This window comes from Petaurus breviceps, unplaced genomic scaffold, assembly GCF_028583685.1.
Source record: "Petaurus breviceps papuanus isolate PSGF00001 unplaced genomic scaffold, PetGlider_PUasm1.0 90591, whole genome shotgun sequence".
Taxonomy (NCBI): Eukaryota; Metazoa; Chordata; class Mammalia; order Diprotodontia; family Petauridae; genus Petaurus; species Petaurus breviceps.
In genome coordinates, this window is record NW_027187280.1 from 1,426,785 (window position 1) to 1,445,717 (window position 18,933).

Genomic DNA, 18,933 nt, shown 5'->3' on the forward strand with positions numbered 1-18,933 from the left:
GTTCGAATCCAGCCTCAGACACTTAACACACACACAAAACCTAGCCATGTAACCTTGGGCAAGTTACTTACAATTGCCCTCTAAAAAGGCAAAAAAAAAAAAAAGAATAGATATAAGAAAATGCTCCCACTTTACAGAGGTGGGAGGGCCTCAAATGTTGCACATATTATCAGACTTTCAATCTATTGGTCAATTATGCTGATTTTTTTCCCTCTTTTTCTATCTTAAAAAAAAAAACGTGATAGATCTTAAGGAGGGAAAATGAGAGAAACTATGGTAATGTAAAAAAACAAAGACATCAATAAAACTTTTTTCTAAAAGAAAGAATAATCATGCTAGACTAAACTCATTTCCTTTTTTTTTTTTTTAACAGTTACTGGAGACAGGTAGAACAGGAGAGTTAAGTACCGGGTAGGTATAGTCTACCTAGATTTTTGCAAATTATTTGATAAAATATTTCATGCTAGTCTGATGAAAAAGGAGAGGTGTAGGGTAGCTCTGAGGTGTCAAACCAGACTAAAAAATAACTGGGAAATGTTGAACAAAATAAAAAAATTACAATACAACATAGATAATGTTTAATTCATGGTTTTCTAAGTCAACATGCCTTGTAGGGATTCATTACCATTTGTTTTTGAAACCACTGGCCTAGATGATAATACAATTAGATGGTTTCAGAACTGGGTGAAGAATAGGTCAATGATTCAATGTCAGCTTGGAAGGAAGCTTCCAGTGGAATACCACTGGAATCTGTTCGACCCTGTGTTGAAACATTTTTGTCAGTGACTTTGATAGAAACAGAGATGGCATGCTTATCCTATGCACAGATGTGGACAGATGGCTAACACACTGAACGAGAGAGCCAGGTTCTAAGCTGATGCTAACAGTGTAAGAGAGAGGTTGGCCAGCTACCGCCTGACCTAAGAACCAAATCTAGCCTGCTGCTTGTCTTTATATGGCCCCTAAGCTAAGAATTCTGACATTTTAAAATAAAGCTTTACTGTATTTTTAAAAATTAGCTCATGGGCCCTACAAAAACAGGAAGAGGCCTGCAGACTGTGGTTTGCTGACCCCTGGTATAGAGCATTAAGCTGAATCTACTAAGATAAAATTTAAAAGGGATAAATGTAACATCTACTTTTAAAACTGACTTCACAAGGTCAATGTGGGGAAAACAGAGCTGAGAAAAAGCAGAAGTTTTAGGAGGCCTGTGAGCTCCACATGAGGCGACAGGACATGTGGAATGGCTACTAAGAAAAGCTAATGCCCCGCTGGGCCTCATGATGAGAAGCCTAAGGAATAAGTAGGCGATGGGCCTGCTCTACTATGCCCAGGACAGCCCATAACTGAAGGGCTGTGTCCAGTTCTGGGTGGCACTGTGCAGGGAGGATGTGGATAAACTGGAAAGCATCCAGGGAGGGGCAGCCACTGGGATACTGAAGTGTTTTGAGTCCATGCTCCATGAGGAGCTGGAGAGTTTTAGCCTGGAGAAGACTCAAGGGAACACCCAGCTGAAAGTGTTTCAATATTGGGAGGGCTGCTGTTGTGTGGAAGAGGGTGAGACTTCTATCTGGTCCCAGAAAGCCAAACCAGAAGAAGCATGGGTAGGAACAGCAAAGAAACTGAAGTAGGCTGGATATCAGAAGAAGCTTCCTAACAACTAGACACCAGACATTCTGCTATCTAAAAGAGGAATGGAGGTTCCTCCTCCCGGCAGTCTTTAGGCAGAGACTGGATGACCACTTGTCTGGTACGTTTCCTTGACAAAAAGGCTGAACTAGATGGCCATTAAGGTCCCTTCCAACTCTACATTTCCCTCCTTTATTTTATGACCATGAGAAGTAGGGAATTATTTCCACTTAATAGACCAAAAACTCTGAAGCCCTGTGAGGTTCAGTAACCTGCTCCAAATCACAGAGTAAATTAGAGATGGAGCTGGGACTAGAACCTAGGGTACTAGAATCCAAGCCCAAGGACCCTGGGAATTGATGGGGCCTCTAGATTAACATGGGAGGTGCTAAATTAGATCTAAGTTATCTCTAGAGACTTCATCCCAAACTGTGGCCCTCCCTACAGTGCCCTTTTAGTCCAAGGATCCCGGGGCAGGGGGTGGAAGGAATGGATACCTTTGGTGGTCTCACTTTCCCGGACCAGAAATGTGCCTCGGGGATTCTCCGAATTAAGCAGCAGCCGCTCAGATTCCCGACGGGTGATCTTGCCAAAGTACCACCTTAATTTGGGATGGAATGGAGGGGGGGAAGGGAGGAAGGGAGAGAGAGACTGCTGATTTTTGCTGAATTAAAAAAAAAACAATTTTAATCTAAAAAAAAAAAGGGAGCCAAGTTTGCATCAGCCCTCTCCAACATCATTGAAACAATGCTGGGATGCAGGGCCACAGTGGGTCTTTAGAGGTAGTCTCTAGTACAACTCCACCCACCCACTCCCATTTTAAATATGGAGAAACTGAGATTCAGATGGTTTGACCAAGGCCCTTTTGGGCAGGATGCAGCAGGGCAGGGAGTCAAACCCATGCCTTCTGACTCCATATCTAGCACTGCCCTCTGGGAAAGGAAGTCTTGCCTTGATTTGATGCCAGGGAAGACCTGGTAGAGATGAGCAGTGAATTAGTTACATATAGGCCTCATTTCTATAGGGTTTTATGTTTTACCCAAAGCTTCAATTGCCAGAGCACAGTGAGATAGTATCATCTCCCTTTTCACAGATGACCAAACTAAAACTGAGGGAAGTGACCTTCCCAGGATCACACAGCTTGTAAAATTGGTAGGGGTGAGATTCAAAATCAGGTCTTTGATTCTTAGGCCAATGCTCTTTCCTCTAACAACAAAATGCCCTCTTGAGTTAGAAAGGCAAACACTCCTCCTCTGAACAGGCCCACGGGAGCCTAGTGTAGACAGGGAGAGGCACAAGGAAACGGGCTGCAGGTGGGAAGCTTTCCCCACTGAGGGCATGGAGTGGGGAGGGAGGGGGTGGCAGGGCTTCTACTTACTCCTCAGCCTGGATAGAATCAGATGGGGCTACGTAGTTGCTGGGGATGTAGCCAGTCTGCCCAGTGGTGAGTGAGTGGGCCAGCCACCAGTCTCCCTCTCTGAAGTAAGGGAAGGAAAGGAGAAGAGGAGCTGTCAGTAAGGAGGTCCAGGGAGCTCTCAGAGTGATGCTGAACTCTTTCTGGGACCCACAGTGCTGCCCTCTGGCCAACAGGAGCATAGCATGGCAGAACAGCAAGGGAACTCTGAGATCATCTAAGTTAAGCCCTCCACTCCCCATTTAACAGAGGAGAAAATGGCTGCTGAGAGAGAAAAGACACTTGCCTAAGGTCACATAGCTATCAGGAAACACAAAAAGCAGCCACTCCAGATTCTGGGTGCAGCCAGGACCTGTTAGATAAGGTTATCCTGAAAGGCAGGGAGGTGGCCAAGGAAACAGGCACAGCCTGGCCTGGGCCAAACATCAGGAGAAGCCAGGCTCGTCTTGCTTTGCTTCATCCACCTGAAGGAGGCAAGGGCTGCATAACCACTTAAATGGAATCCCTAGAGGCCAGTCCTCATTCCCATTGGGGTGCAGGGTGGTTGCCTGGGCCAAAAAAGGAGAAACAAGATGTGACTATTATAGAAGGTACAGCAACTCCCCGGCTGGGGGAAGTTGGGCATTGCGCTAAGTGGCCACCAGCAAGGTACGGAGCTAAGAGCCTACTCAGAGGCCATCCCTGTTGGCAGGTACCCTCAAATGCACACCTTCATTCTACAGAGGAAGAAGATGAAGCCAAGAAAGGGGAAATGGCTTGCTCGGGGTGACCAAGCAAGCCAGTGCCGGACCTGGGATTCAGATCCCTGGGTCCTGACTCCTAATCTTGGCTCTTTCCACCACAGTTTTGATGGCCTCTTAAACAGATCCCAAATATCCTGAGTTCTCCATGCTGCTTGTCCAGGGGAGGTTGGCACAGGCCTAAGGCAGGACACTTGGAGGGTTTTCCAGGTTATAAGCTGTCTATCCCACCATGCAGATGCCATAAACCTCTGGGGACAGGACCCAGACTCAGGCATAACTGGCCATCTCCTGGGAGGGCGGCTTCATACCGCCTCTTTGGCAGGGAATTGGGCATTTGCACGCACACACACACACACACATCACAAGCAAACACACATACACCCTCTGAAGGGATGGGAGAGGAGAAGAGTCTTGGAGTACAGACACCAGGAAAATGGGAAGATGGGAAGTGGAGGTCTGAGAACCTCAGCTCTCTGGAGTCTCAGGATTACCCAATAACAACAGCAATAATATCTTGCATTTATGTAGTATTTTAAAGCTTACAAAATGCTTTACATATATGATTTCAGTTGTACTTCACAGAGACTTAGTTAGGTAATTGCTATTATTATTCTGACTTTACAGATGAGGAAACTGAGGCTCATTGATGTCAAGTGAGTTGACCATGGTCATACTGCTAGTAAGTTTCTGAAGCAGGATTTGAACCCAGGCCTTCCTGACTCCCAGCCCAGCACTGTATCTACTATACCACAATGCCCTGGGAAGGAAAGAAGTTATAAAAACAAGAGGATGCCTGTGATCCTGGCTTTCCAAACCCAGCCACCACCCCTACCTTGTCCTGTAGCCTGACTCAGAGGCTGTGATTCATCACTATGGGCCTGCTCCCCTCTTCCCCAGGGGGTGTCATGGCTACTTGGGCAGAGCCCTCTCCCTCATTAAATGAATGGCCATCCGTTGTTGACATGAGTTAACTGTTCAGTTACCAGTTTACCCAGCAAATCCAGCTGTTGTGCTTTGCCTGGTGCCATGCCCCAGCCCCAGCCCAGGTCCCGGCCCTACCCCCGGCCCCAGCCCCAGCCAGGCGCCCTAGGAAGGCAGTTCCCCAGGATGGGGATGGGAGGGGGAGGAGAGAAATACCTTTGGAGCCATCTGAATGTGAACCAGGTCTGGCTGGAGCACAGGGAATCCCGATAGACAACAGGGGAGCAGGAGGAAGAAAAAAAAGGAAGAACAGAAAAAGAAAAGAAGCAGAATGATGATGATAGGATAGCAAAAGGGAAGGAACAGAAAGAGAAACAGCCCAAAGCTTCATCTGCCAGATGCCAGCACACAGCAGAAGCAACCAAAAGAAACATGGGTGGGGCATAAGAAAGGAAAGGAGAGAATGGCAGAAAGGATCTGGAGGTGCAGGTGCTCAGCTCACTTCCAGGGAGGTAGGAAACCTGCCCTGGAGAGAGGGTTGGGATCAGGACACAGATGAAGAAATAACTGAAGTGACCTTCAGAAAGTCACTTCCCTCCCAGTTCTCAATTTTGTCCCCTGTGGGATCTGGGGGTTGGATCAGATAGTTTCTGAGGCCTTTTCTACCTCTGAAACTCTACAGACTTCCCAGCTCTGGAATTCTATGAGCCATTTTAGGCTCTAAAATTTTAATGAAGTTATGAGTACATTGCTCTAAGGTGTAAAAGGCACTTTTATATCTCCTTGATTCCCACAACACCTCTGAGGTAGGGAAGGCAAAAAAAGGAAACTGAGGTCCAGGAAAGGGAAATGACTTATCTGAAGTCATACAAACTAGTAATATTAGAATTAAAATTCAGATCTCTCAGGTCCTGGTCTTCACTCCTACACCACAAATTCTGTGAACATCTAGTGTCCCAAGGATATCTGAAGTAGGATTTTGCTCTAGTATTAGCTATCTATATACAGATGGATATATAGATTATATATATTCATATACACATACACATATGTATACACACATACATGTATGTGTATACACAAATATGTGTATGTATACCTATATACACATATAGACATTCATATATATATACACATATATATGAATGAGTTATAATTGTCACTAAATCCTTATGAAATAGGGTGGGGGCAATGTTACCATTACCATTTTTACATGGAAAACATAAGGCCTAGAGATGAGAGGAGGAAAGATGTTTGATTCAATTCAACAAGCATTTTTTAAGCACCTTCTACATACCCAAGCATGGTACTAGATGCTGGCAACACAAAGACAAAAATAAAATATTGCCTGACCTCAAGGAGCTTACATTCTACTAGGGAGAAACAAACAGGTATGTAGATGGTAGAGCTTATAACATGAAGGATGCATGCCTCCCCCCCTCCCCCCCAGCTAACCGGTCTCAAATCAAGGCAAACTGGGGCAAGGAAAGAGCACAAATGCTAGAAAGCAGATTCGTCCAGCTCAGCCCCTCCCAAATGGAATGATGGACAAGACTCTAGTCTGAGCCAGTCTGTGGCCCTGGGCCTCTCAGCTTGGAACTGAAGGCCTCTCTTTAGTTGGCCCCCAATGAGTCAGCCCCTAAGCATTTTTAGAATACCAAGGATGGGGGATGGGGGTGGAGGGAGGGAATGCCTGGATCAGTGGGATGGGGAAAGGGGTGGAGGTCACAGAAGGAAGCAAACCTGTATTCAGACTCACCAATCCGGTATGATTTAGCCTTGCCAGGCCTGGGCAAGGAAATATATCCAGGTGTGAGGTTTCTGTGCTTGCTGAGCCCAGGCCTGGGGAAATTCTAATACAGGAAATTGGCTCTGCCCAAGGCCAAGATGTCAAGTGTCTGAGGTAATACTACAGAGTACCGAGACATTTTTCAACATTTACCCACCTGAATTTGTCTACCCAAGGGAGTGCTGTCCCCTCAGGAGGACGAACATTTATTTCAATGAGGAATGGTGTTTGGAGTCATGTGGTAGCCTGAAGAATGCCAAACCTGGACTAAGAGGCTTTGAACTTGGATTCAAATCCCACTTACTAGCTGTGGAAGCTTTGGCAAATCTTCCAATCTCACTGAGTCTCTGTTTTCTCATCTGTACAACAAAGGACTTGGACTGCATGACAAGGAAAGTTTCTTGTAGTATGATGGTCTTACAATCAGGCACACAAAACCAGTCTCTATTTTATAATCATACTTTGTTTTAGGTAATAAATGGCATTATCTGATGAGAGGCCACCTTATTCAGCTGTTTACATATATATAAAATCTACCTTCAGAGGTTAAAGACTCACCACACTGAAGTAGTGTGGTGTGGTAGAAAGATCCCTTGGCTGGGAGTCCAAAGCCCAGAGTTCCTAGTCCTGGTTCTGCTACTAATTCACAGGGTACTCTTGGGTGAATCATTTCCCCTCGGGGGGCCTAACTTAAAATGAGAGAGCTAGAGACTGGATAATCCACCAGCTCACAAATTCTATTCTAATTCTAAAGAATGTACTAAAAACAATTCCCAAACAGAAGCTCAGATAGGTTCTAATCCAGAAGTTTTTATCCTTTTGTGTGTCAGGGGCCCTGCTGGCAGTCTGGTAAGACCTGTGGATCACTTCTCAGAATAATGCTTATCAAATAACTGAAAGAAAGATTAAATTTCACTTAGAGGTTATTGGAATAGAGGTAGAATTTTTTATTGCTTTCAAGGACCCCAGGTGAAGAACTCATTATCTAATGAATGACTCTTTTCCTAGAATAAATGGAGCTCTGTAAGGCTTCTACTATGTAGGACATTTATTTGATTCTGAGTTTCCTGGGTTAAAAGGCCAGGAACCCTAGGTTGGTGGATGATTTCCAGTCAAAGGAACATCAACTATTCCTCTCTAAGCTTCACTTGTCCTATGCTTACTGGGACAAGTGGGGGCATCTAGAATAATGTTCCTGTAAGATTCTCTGAGCAGCCTAAAGAAAAAAGCTAAAGACACAAAGAGTTTTCTTCAGTCCACCCAGAGCCAATCCTAAAGCCTGTTATTTGTACTAGGTGTAGGGTCCTACAGGCTGTATCCACAGCAGAGGCAAAAGTCAGGCAGATTTTATGTAGTCAACCCATGTCAGCCATTGCCACTTTATAGGAAAATGTTACTGATATTGAAGTCACAGGATCCTTCCAGGACAATTAGCACTGGTCTGACCCAAGCTGCACACCTAACCCCAACCAGTAATTTCATCCATGTAGATCCGTGGTCAAAAAGTAGTAGTAGGCAAAAGAGTATGGACGGCTCTCTATTGGTCCCCTCTTCTTCATTCCGAGGCCAAACCAGGAATGGACCCTCCTCATAGTGAATCCGAAGCACTATTTCCAGTTACATAAAAGTCAGGTCATTATTAGGTGAATCATTTTAGCCTGAAAAGCCAACAATCAGATGGTGTGACTCATGCTTGCCAACAAATAATTGGAGCTGAACATCAGGGTTGATGAATCTAACAAATAACTTTTGGGGTGGTCTAGTTCTGATTCATTTGCCTGGTACAAATCCAACTCAAACACTTCCAGACCAGCAGTGAATGTGTGCCACACCTGGGTCTTAGAGGCCTTCCATAAGGTGCTTACAAGAATGGAGAAGCCCCAGAGAGTTTATTCCTGGCCTTGTGATTCAAAGACTAGAAACTGAGAAACTGTGTCTGTGGGTAAAATAGGAAGAAGGAGGAAGGTATGCAGAGTGTCTGATTCCAGCTGTCAGATACAGAGGTTATGGGAGCAAGGAACAGAAGGGAGTCTTTGTCAGTGAAGGGAATTAAGATCTATAGGCAGGAGGACTGTAGGGGTCATAGGACCCTGAAACGCTGAGACACAAATGCTTAATGCAAAGCAAGCCCCAACCAGATAGCACAAGGTCACACAGACATGCTTCCAGGTCTCCTCAAGCACAACGGAGAGCCCCAACTCTGGGGGACCTAGCCTGGACTCAGTCAGACCCAGAATAGATAATCTCCAAGGGAATCAGGGAGAAACCCCAGAAGCCTAACATTCTAGAGGAGCCCCCACCTTTACCCCTAACCTGTAGTCTTGTCCCAAGTCTCTGCATTTTTGAAGGGCTGGTTGGTGTAAAATGATTAAGTTAGCAATTTACCTTCAAAGTCTGGTGACTTTGAAGTCACTAGACTTAGTCTCTTGGTCAGAGCCATAACTAAGGTGGTAAGACTGGAATTTTGCCCCGGGGCACCAATATTAAGAAGGAGCAAAAACTTAATAGATGTATTCCTTCAGCAGGGTAAAAGCCACTGTAGTAACTAATTCCTCCCACCCAACTGAATTTGTCTTAATTATCTTTTATACATATATATATACATACATATATATATACCCTCACATAAAATTCATGATATTGAAATATATATATATATGTAATAAATTATATATTATACATTTTATGTGAGGGTATGTCTTGTGCTTTTTGCCCTGAATATTCAAATAGTAATAGCTATTAGTAATATTAGTAATAGCTATTAATAAAGTAATAGCTCTCATGTTTACCCAGAGAAGGGCTCAGGGCCTGAATGTGCTGCCCTTCCCAGAGAAATCTGACTTTCTGAGAAATAATTCTACAGGGGACAATACTTAGCCTAAAGTAATTAATGCAAATTCCATCAGTGTTAGACTTTTAGGCACTGGGACCTCTGGGTGGGGGAAATAATTTGGGGACAGGAGAAGCTTTCTAGTACCACACAGGTGACTGCCTAGTCTATGTTTGTGTTGAGCAGGTAAACTGTAACTCTAATATCTTTTTTGTTTCTCAGTCTTTTTATGGTTCCCTTTGTCTTTTATTTCTCCAACAGTTTCATTCTCCTTGTCACAGAAGAAGGGAGGATTTGGATTTTATAATATAGGCCCCAGTGTCCTACCTGCATAACCAACTTTACTATCTACTAAGCCAGGGCTGAATATATACTGGGGACTTAAGGTCTGTAAGATCCAAAACCCAATTCAACAACTGGGTCATGGAGCATTCCCACCTGGAGATTTAGGGCCTCTCAACCAATGAGACACCTGAGGCAAAGTTGGTTCCATAGGACTCATTATATTTTCCTAGTATTCAAGAACTTCCTTGTATTTTCCAGCAGCAACCTGGGCCTGCAACACTTTGATGATAGCTGCAAGGAAGGCTGAGGAGTGGTAGAAGTGGGACAGAGAAAGAGAGGTGGAGGTAGAAAGATAGAGGAAAAAATGGAGGCAGCTTTGAAACTTGGGCTAAAAGTGGCTGTAGCCAAAGTTGGGAATCACATACAGCAAGGGTGGGAAAAGTGGCAAGCTCCCCACTGTCTTGTGAATTCCAAGAAGCCTATCTTTTGTGATTGGCTAGAGCTTCTGTGAGGCCCAAAGGGGCCCTGGGTTGAAGGCACATAGGAGGCAGAGGCAGAGGAATGCTGAGGGTGGGAGTGGACATGGGCTGCACAGAGATGTCCATGGAGATCACTACTGATTGAGGATATGGCCAGGAGAACTTGAGGGCTGAGGTGCCATTAGAATCACAGAACCTTAGAGCCAGAAGCAACCTCAGAAGGTTTCCTAAGCAGAAATCCTCTCTAGAACATTCTCAACAAGCAGTCATCTAGTTTCTGTCCAAAGACCTCCAGGAATGGGGAAGTCATTACTTCACAAAGCAGTTCATTCTATTTTTGGGTATCTATGATGGTTCGGAATTTTTTCCTTCTCCTCAAGTGAAGATCCACCTCTCTGAATCTTCCTTGTGTTCCTACTTCAGGCACCCGGGCCCAAGCAGAAAAAGTTGAATTCCTCTTCCGTATGATGGCCTTTTAAATACCTGAAAACAGCTATCATGTCCTCCCTCAGTCTTCTCTTCTCTAGAATAAGTGTCCCTGATTCCTTTCACTGATCCTCACAAGACATGTTCTCCAGTCTCCTGGCTACCCCATCTTCCAGCCTCAGTAAACACTCCAGCTGGTCAAAGTCATTCCTAGAGAAAGGTGCTTAGAAGCCATCACAAAATTCCAGAGAGTGCCCCTGGGGCCTACCCTGCTCACCTCTCCCTTGTTCTGGTTGAGAGAGAGAGGGAGGGAGGGGGGAGCGGGGGAGGGAGAGAGGGAGAGAAAGAGAGAGGAAGAGAGAGATCTATTTGTAGATAATCTAGATAGATAACAGAGATATATAAACCTACATATCTCTGTCTCTATAAAAGCAGCCTCAGTATCTTGACTACCATGTTACTAGCTTATACTGAGTCCCTCAAAACCTTCAAATATTTCACATATATCATTATCCAGTCATGCTTACCCCATCCAGCGCTTATACAGTTGATTAACATGCAGAACTTGACATTTATTCCTATTAAACTTTATCACATTAAATTTAGTACATTGTTCTAGCATTTCTTCCCTTCTTCCTTCCTCCCTCCCTTTCTTTTTTCCTTCCTTTCTCCTTCCCTCCCTCCCTTCTGTTCTTTATTCCTTTCTTCCTTCCTCTTCTTTCTTTTTTCCTTCCTCCCTTCCTCTCTTCTTCCCTTCCCCTTCCTTCCAGGGAAGACAAGGAGGTCTAACTGTTGCCGGCTGCTCTCTGCCTCTGCCCTCCTGTATAACAGGGACCTTCGTTCCATCTTAATTTCACAGGTTAGGCTAGAGTCATGACCCACCTGCACACTCTATCCTCAGGCCTACATTTGTGAAAGAGAAATGGTTTTGGAGTCAATGAACTTGGATCCAAATCCTGGCTCTGCTACTTACTATTTTATTACCTTCATGACCTTGAGAAAGCCACTTCATCTTTCTAGGCCACAGTTTCCTCCTCTTTAATATGAGGTTAGAATAGATTAACTCTAAGATCCCTGCTAGCTCAAGGTATTATGAAAAGTCTATATGCTGTTAGGCACCTTCCTTAACTTTGATCATGTCCCTCCCCTGCTCCAAAACCTTTTATGGCTCCCTGTTGTCTATAAGATAAAACCCTAACCATTACCAAGCCCCCAGATTACCTCCCCAGCTTCATCCCCCACTACTTCCCTACAAAAACCTTCTATCCAATCAGGTCCATCTTCTCAATGCCCTTTGAACACTTCTTACAAATTCTTACCTTTATGTCCTCAGTCCTACTGTTTTCCTTGACTTAGAATAACTCCCCCACCTCCTCAAAATCTTGGAATTCTGACTACCTTTTAAGACCCAGATGAAATCCTACCTCATCCAGAGACTTCACCTGACCACCCTTGCTTCTAAATTGGCTTTGCCATTCACTTAGCAATTAGCACAAACTGCTTATTGTCATTGGTTATGTCATGTGTGTGTTCGTGCGTGTGTATGCACATGCTCTCCTCTGGTAGACTGTAAGCCCCTTGGGGGAAATGACTGTACCTTATTCATCTTAGTATCTACAGAGCCTTTCATATAGTTAGAGCTTAGTAGAGGTTTGATAAGGGATGGATGGGTGCATGGATGGAAGCATTGATGGATGCACAGATGGATGTCACTAGGCTTCCATTTCAGCTAGGCCCTGGGTAGCACCTGGGGGCTGAAGTGGAATGAAGCTCACAGACCAGGCCACTTGCAAGATCTAGAATGCATAGACTAAAGAGCTAGGATAGGTTTATACAAGGAAATTAGGCAGACACTGCCCCCCTGGTACTCCCCTACCCAGGGCTGGCAGACACACTGAGAATGCATGCAAATAGCTTGAGTCACAAAGGACGGGAAAAGAGGAAAAGGAGAAAAAGGAAGAGAAAGGATGAGAAGATAAAAGAACAGCTGGGCAAGCCCAGGCAAAAAAACCGGAGGGGGTTAGTTGTTCTGGATGAAGAAAAGCCAGACCTGGATGAAGCAAGGTAAGCACATGCAAACACCAGAGCAGGTGGGCTGCAGCAGGGGCCTCCCCAAAGCATCAAACACTAGTAGCAGAAGCACCAGTTGCCTCCCCGACAGGCCAGCTGGCCACCCCCAACCAAGATGAGAAAAGAGCAAGGTACACACCTGACATCCACTTTTCTCCTAAGCGCAAGCATGTAGCATAGGAGAGGAGAGAGAGACAGAAAGGGCTTGAGATCAGCACTGTGGAGGGTTAGAAGCTGTGGGGAAGCAAAGTGGGTCACTTAGAGCAGAGGATGGCTCCCAGAAGCAAGGTCCCTTCAAGTCTGCCCAGCTAAGGACTCAGAGTTCATTTCCCTTCACCATCCCACCCCCAGTCCCTCTCTGCAGGCTCAGGGGCTGGACTTTCTAATGGCCCTCTCCACTCTAGGGTGAGACATTTGGGCCCCCCATCCCAGGTGAATGTTAACAGTCAGGGCACAGGGCAGGGATCTGCACTGCCAGTGGACACTGCTCAGTTTCAGACTCATGCTGGTGAATACCAGAGGCTTCTTGTTGGCCAGAACCACTTCCTAGGAAGGAGTATATCTAGCCAGAGCAAGCATAGCTTCAAAGCTCCCTTTACAGGTAGGGAGGAGATTGGGAAGTAGAGAGGAATCATGTGAAAGATAGTTAGAAAGTAACCTTTCCCTGAGCCTGGGCCCCTTCACCTTTCTTCTCTGCACTCTGTGGTTCCTATATCTATGCCCTAGCTTAGGCTGCGAACCAATTAGGCCTGAACTTTTTGGCAGAGGCTGTCCCTTTCACTAAGGCTGAGACAATGTTAGATCACTGACACCCATGCTTCCTGTGCCAACCCTGGATTCTCCAGGATCTTTTGTAAGCTATACCTCCTAGTTGGGGCACATGGGAGTCCAGTCCAGAGTGCCCCAGGACAACAACCTGAGCATCTGGGGTTTTCTTGGTAGAGATGCTGAAGTGGCTTGCCATTTCCTTCTCCAACTTATTTTACAGATGAGGAAACTGAGGCAATCCACAAACAAGCCACAACCAAAGTTTTTGATGCCCTGAAATCCCAACCTGGACAAAAGAATTCATTCCCTCACCATATAACAACCAAGCAAAGAGCCCACAGGAAAGGGGTTAAACTGCTAAGTTTGGATGCACTAGGGGTCACTTACTGACATGAGGGATGCCAGGCAGACCCTGAACCACTAACTCCCCTCCCCCTTCCCGGGGACTCAGAGCAGTTGGAGGGGAGCAAGAGGAGACACTCACGTGTTATTGACTATCTGCAGGCGTTCCCCTTTTTTGAAGGACAGGTCTGTCTCAGTGCGGGACTCATAGTCATATAGAGCCACAAAAGTGGTCACCCCACCTGCAGCAGAAACAATAGAAAGGCTGTCAAGGGCTACAGATTAAGTGGAGGCAGTCACTCCCACGTCAGGCTGGGGTCAGGGGCCATCCTTTCAGGCAGCACTGGCTAAGAATCACCTCCTGGTAGCAGGGCCCCAGACTGAGGCAAGTCTAGTCTCAATATGGCACCCACAGAGGCTGTTCGAAAGAGACTGAAACAACCTTTCAAAGTCTAAACAAAGGGAACAAAGATGAGGACAGAGAAGAGTTTCCATTTCTACACCAGCTTAAAGTATGCCAAGTGCTTTCCTCAAAATGACCCTGGAAAGCAGGTAGTAAAAAAGGTATTTTACATTTTATAGAAAAGGAAATTAAGGCTCCCCCCCCAAAAATTATAAAAATGAAGAATACAAAGTGACCAAAAGCAAAGAAAGCAAAGTCAAAACATATACACATGAGCTGTGAGTATGTAAAAGATGATAGTAACTAATCTGAAAAAAAAAAAGGACACAAAGGAACAAGGTTTTATGACTTATTATTTCACTAAATTTATTTATTTATATGGTTCAGGCTCTAATGTCGGTGGTATAGGGAGCTTCCTTTAAGTAAACTCCTCTTACCAATGTAGACTGCTCTCAACATTTGCTTTCAAACGATAGTCTTAGAGAGTCCCTTGGGGACTTTGTTGGTCTTGATCAGTTGTTTTCAGTTGTGTCCAACTCTTCGTGATCCTATTTGGGGTTTTCTTGGCAAAGACACTAGAGTGGTTTGTTGTTTTTTTCTCCAGTTTATTTTACAGATGAGGAAACTAACCAAACAGGGTTAAGTGACTTCACCAAGATCACACAGCTAGTAAGTGTCTGAGACTGGATGTGAACTCAGGTCTTTCAGGCCTAGCTCTCTATCCACTGTACCACCTAGCTGCCTCCTTGGGGACACTGAGGGGTTAAGTGACTGATGCCCAGGGTCACACAGGCAGGACTTGAATCCAGACCTTTCTAACTTTGAGGCCAGTTTTCTATATAGGGCCCCAGACTTCTTTTCTAAATTTCTTAAAAGAACAACAAAAACAAATAAACTGAACCTTAGAGAACTCATTTGCCCAGGTTCTCAAGGCTATTAAGTATCAGACTGAAACTCAAACCAAAACCTCTGGCTTCCACATCCATCTTTCCACTAGACCACATGGATTCTCCAGTGACTTTTGCAGTATGGAATACTGCAAAGTGTTCTGCACTTAGAGACAGGAGGTCTGGGTTTAAATTCCAACTCTGATTACATCTACACTACTACATCAGTCATAATTTTGCCTAAAACCAATCTCAGGATCAAGTACTGGCAGACAGGCTATGATCCAGGGTGGCTATGGAAATCTGGGAGCTGCACTGCCTTCCTTCTTCAGATGGGGCAGGGCCTCCCAAAAGGCCTAAGAAAGAAACCCAGAAGGTTTGAGAGGCAGGAAGAGTCAAAGACCCATAACTTAGCTCCTTTCCCTTGATCCGGAGGCTGATTTTAGGCAAAATCATGCTTGAGACAGCAAAGGGACCCCAATGGAAAACTTTCTCACTTTGTTGCCTTCTATCCTTCCCTCCCCATCCCCCCAGGAATATATTCCATATCCTGCTCCCTAATGTTTTCTCTCAACTATTCCCCTCTTAAGGATAGCTGCATTTAAATAAGGGAGTCAGTGAGGATACACTTTCTAACTCCAAAGAAAGAAATTTGTAACGGCAGAATTTCAGAGACTAACACGGCTGTGGAAACAATTGAGGGCAAAGGACTCTTCCTAGCTCTTCTCACGCAATCATTGGATTTAGAAGGCAGGGGGCAAAGTGAATAGAGTACTGGTCCTGGAGTCAGGAAGAATTGAGCTCAAATCTTGCCTCAGATACTTCACTAGCTGTGTGACCTTGGTCAAGTCTCTCAACCCTGTTTGCCTCTGTTACCTCAGGAAACAGCAAAGCACTCTTAATATCTCTGCCAAGAAAATTCCAAATGGGGTCACAAAGAGTCGGACACAACTGCAATAAATGAACAACAAAAAAGATAGTGCAGTGGACAGAGTGCTAAGCCTTAAGTCGGAAGGACCTGAATTCAAATCTGGCCTCAGATACTTCTAGCTCTGACCCTGGGCAAGGCACTTAACCTCTTTCTGTCTCAGTTTCTTCACCTGCAAACTGGAGCTAATACTAGCCCTTAAACCTTCCAGGGCTATGAGAATAAAATCAGATAATATTTATGAAGCACTTAGAGTGCTTGTTATTACTGTCATTCTTAGCACCAGAAAGGCCCCCAGAGGCCTTCATTTGACCAAAGAGGCCACCACTGCCCTGAGAATGTCGATGGCTTGCTCAGTCACACAAAGGCAGGGCTAAGGCTCCATCCCAGGTCCTCTGGTTTAAAATCTCTCAAGTCATTGTGCTTCCACACAAAGCCAGTTCTCAGTCACTCTTTCCTCTCAATTTCTACAAGGCTCTTCCTTAGCCTTCTGGAGCTAACCAGGTGAAAGAAACTCCCACAGGAGATAGTGAGTCCATGACCGAGTTCTGGGTGACTCAACTCCAGCATCCTAAATCCCAAAGGAATCCAGGACCCAAGTCACGCAACCCTGAGTTTCTCCTCACCTGCCAAAGGCCCCGAGCGCTGGGGGGAGGTGACTGTGTCTGAGGTGTTGAAGCCGCCAAAGAGCTTTGGCTCAGGTGCTGCGGTCCCAAAGGGTGGGTTGGGAGTGCGGTGGGCATCAGGCACAGAAACCTTACTGGGGGTCTGAGAGGCAGGGAAGCCACTGTGGAGGACATTCTCGGTGGGTTCCAGGCTTCGGCGTCGCTGACTAGGGTCTTTGGGTTTGCTTTTGCTACTCCCCATGGTCCAAACTGCAGAAGAAGGGAAGAGGCCAAAAAATATATACATTATATGTTCTCTTAGTATTAAAAGTTAAATACAGAATATCAGAGCTATAAGAGACCCTGGAACTCAGAACAAAGAATGTCAGAGCTGAGATTTTAGAACGTAGAATACAACGTTAACAGATGGGAAAAAAAAAAAAAAACTTGGAAGATGGAAGGGCCTGCAGAACATAGATGGTCAAAGCTGGGAGTCCCTTGTAGATCATCTGGTCCAACTCCTTTGCTTTAAATAAAACAGGTTCAAATGGACAAAGGTCTTGTCTATTGTCACACAGGTAGTAGGCTGAAGTTATGAATCTGAACCCAGATCCCCTGACTCCAAGTTCAGTGTTCTTCCTACTATATTTAACAGCAGCTTGCAGCCAGGAACGTCCACCTGCCTCTAAGTTCTCAAAACTGCTCCCTTTCCTAGGAGGAACCCTACTATCTGATGCCCTGAATCCTACTTTCTATGAGTCAAGGATCTCTATGTGCAAATGCCATCACCATCAGATGCCCATGACTTCCAACACATCACCTCAATCTCTCACCACAGCTGAGACACTTTGAGGTTAAGTAAGGATCTTTATTTACAACTTATAAAAGGAAAAGTAAAATTTCAGAAATTATACCTTGTGGCGAAAGGGAGAAAGTTTATCAGAAGAGAGATAGGGAAGGTATACTCAATTAGGAAAAAAAACAAACCTAGAAAAATGGGCACCCATCAAGTGGGCAAAATTGAAATAAATTATAGTATATGAATGTAATAGAATATTACTGTGCTGTAAGAAACCATGAAAATGAAGAATTTAGAGAACCATGGGAAGAACTGTATGAAGTGATGCAGTGAAGAAAGCAGAACTAAGAGAACACTTTATATAAAACTTACAATAATTTAAATTATAACACTACAATGCAGTCAAATTCTGATGAACAATTATAATGAACAATCACAATCCTAGAGCTGACAAAGTCTAACCTCTTCTCTGTAAAAAGGCAGGGGCTACAGATATAGAATGTGATTGCTGTGTTGGCTGGTTTAGCTCACATTTTTCTGTTTTGGTTTTAAAGACGGGTTCAGTGAGGAAAGAAGGAAGGTAAAGGGGGATGATTATGGTCTAAAAAACAAAAAAACAACAATAAAACTTTTTTTTTTAGAATTCTCCCACTACTGACTGGGTAGCTTCCTTCCAAGCTTACTAGACTAAAAACAAACAAAAACAAACAAACAAAAAACAACAACCCTGGACCAGGTTTTTAACCCTGCCAGAATTCTCCAGGCTCACATGGCAGCTCACATAGCCTTGTTCTCAAACATAAGCCTTCACTCCACACTGACTTTGACCCAAAAATTGCCCAGTCTCCCTCCCCCAGGAGAATGGGCCTAGTAACAGCTACGTCTCTGGACAGAGTTCATTTATTTGTTTGATAGCCAACAGTTAGCCAATAAAGAAGCCTGCTAGACACTATCAGTTAATCAAGAAGGCTCCTGTCCTTATGTCAAGTGATGTCATCCCCCCCCCCTTTTTTTTTGGCAGTGGTTGTTACCACAAACATTTATAAAGTACCACCAGCGTGGCCGGAACTGTGTTAAATGCTGGAAGAGACACAAAGATTAGTCCAGCCCTGAAGCAGCTTGTATTCTATTAAAAGGATAAAAACACAAGCACAAATAACTGGGATACAGAACACTACGGGAGGTACATGAGCATTAAAGAATTACAAAGCAACAAAGGGCCTTGTGAGATCTGAGGGAGAAGGTTGTTACAGAACAGAGGAAGCAGGGGAAAAGCCTCATGGAAGAAGCAGCACTCAAGATGGACTTTTAAGGCTAAGGAATAATTCAGCACGTGGAGAGGAAAGGCCCTGACAGTCAGAGGAAAGAGATGGGTGGTGGCTAGGAAGGCATCCAGTTTGGCTACAGCTGAGGTACCTGAGGGGACAAATAGAAGATAAAGTGGGAAAGTGTGCTGGTGCCAGGTGGCAAAGGGCCTTTAATTGCAGGTAATTAAGTTTGAACCTTAGGAAACAATCGAAGCTTTCTCCATCACATTCACAGTATATTGGGGGGGGGGGGAAAACCCACACCCTGGGAGGCAAAAAAAACATGGCAAAAAAAACACCTTCTATTC

At 44.7% G+C, this 18,933-nt stretch overlaps 1 protein-coding gene across 6 annotated transcripts in view; it reads right to left on the minus strand.

The window, feature by feature from the left end:
• Positions 1 to 18,933, minus strand: part of SRC (SRC proto-oncogene, non-receptor tyrosine kinase) — a 169,802-nt gene that overhangs the window by 20,764 nt on the left and 130,105 nt on the right. For 5 of the 6 annotated variants that reach the window (XM_069063529.1, XM_069063528.1, XM_069063525.1 and 2 more), the window contains 5 exons: positions 16,541 to 16,789; positions 13,839 to 13,938; positions 12,726 to 12,743; positions 3,008 to 3,106; positions 2,127 to 2,230 (listed from right to left, as the gene is read on the minus strand). In XM_069063529.1, the coding sequence (XP_068919630.1) occupies positions 2,127 to 2,230; positions 3,008 to 3,106; positions 12,726 to 12,743; positions 13,839 to 13,938; positions 16,541 to 16,781 (562 nt within the window). In that variant the 5' untranslated portion in view covers positions 16,782 to 16,789. The remainder of the gene's footprint in view (positions 1 to 2,126; positions 2,231 to 3,007; positions 3,107 to 12,725; positions 12,744 to 13,838; positions 13,939 to 16,540; positions 16,790 to 18,933) is intronic. The other variant, XM_069063530.1, reaches the window with a different exon arrangement.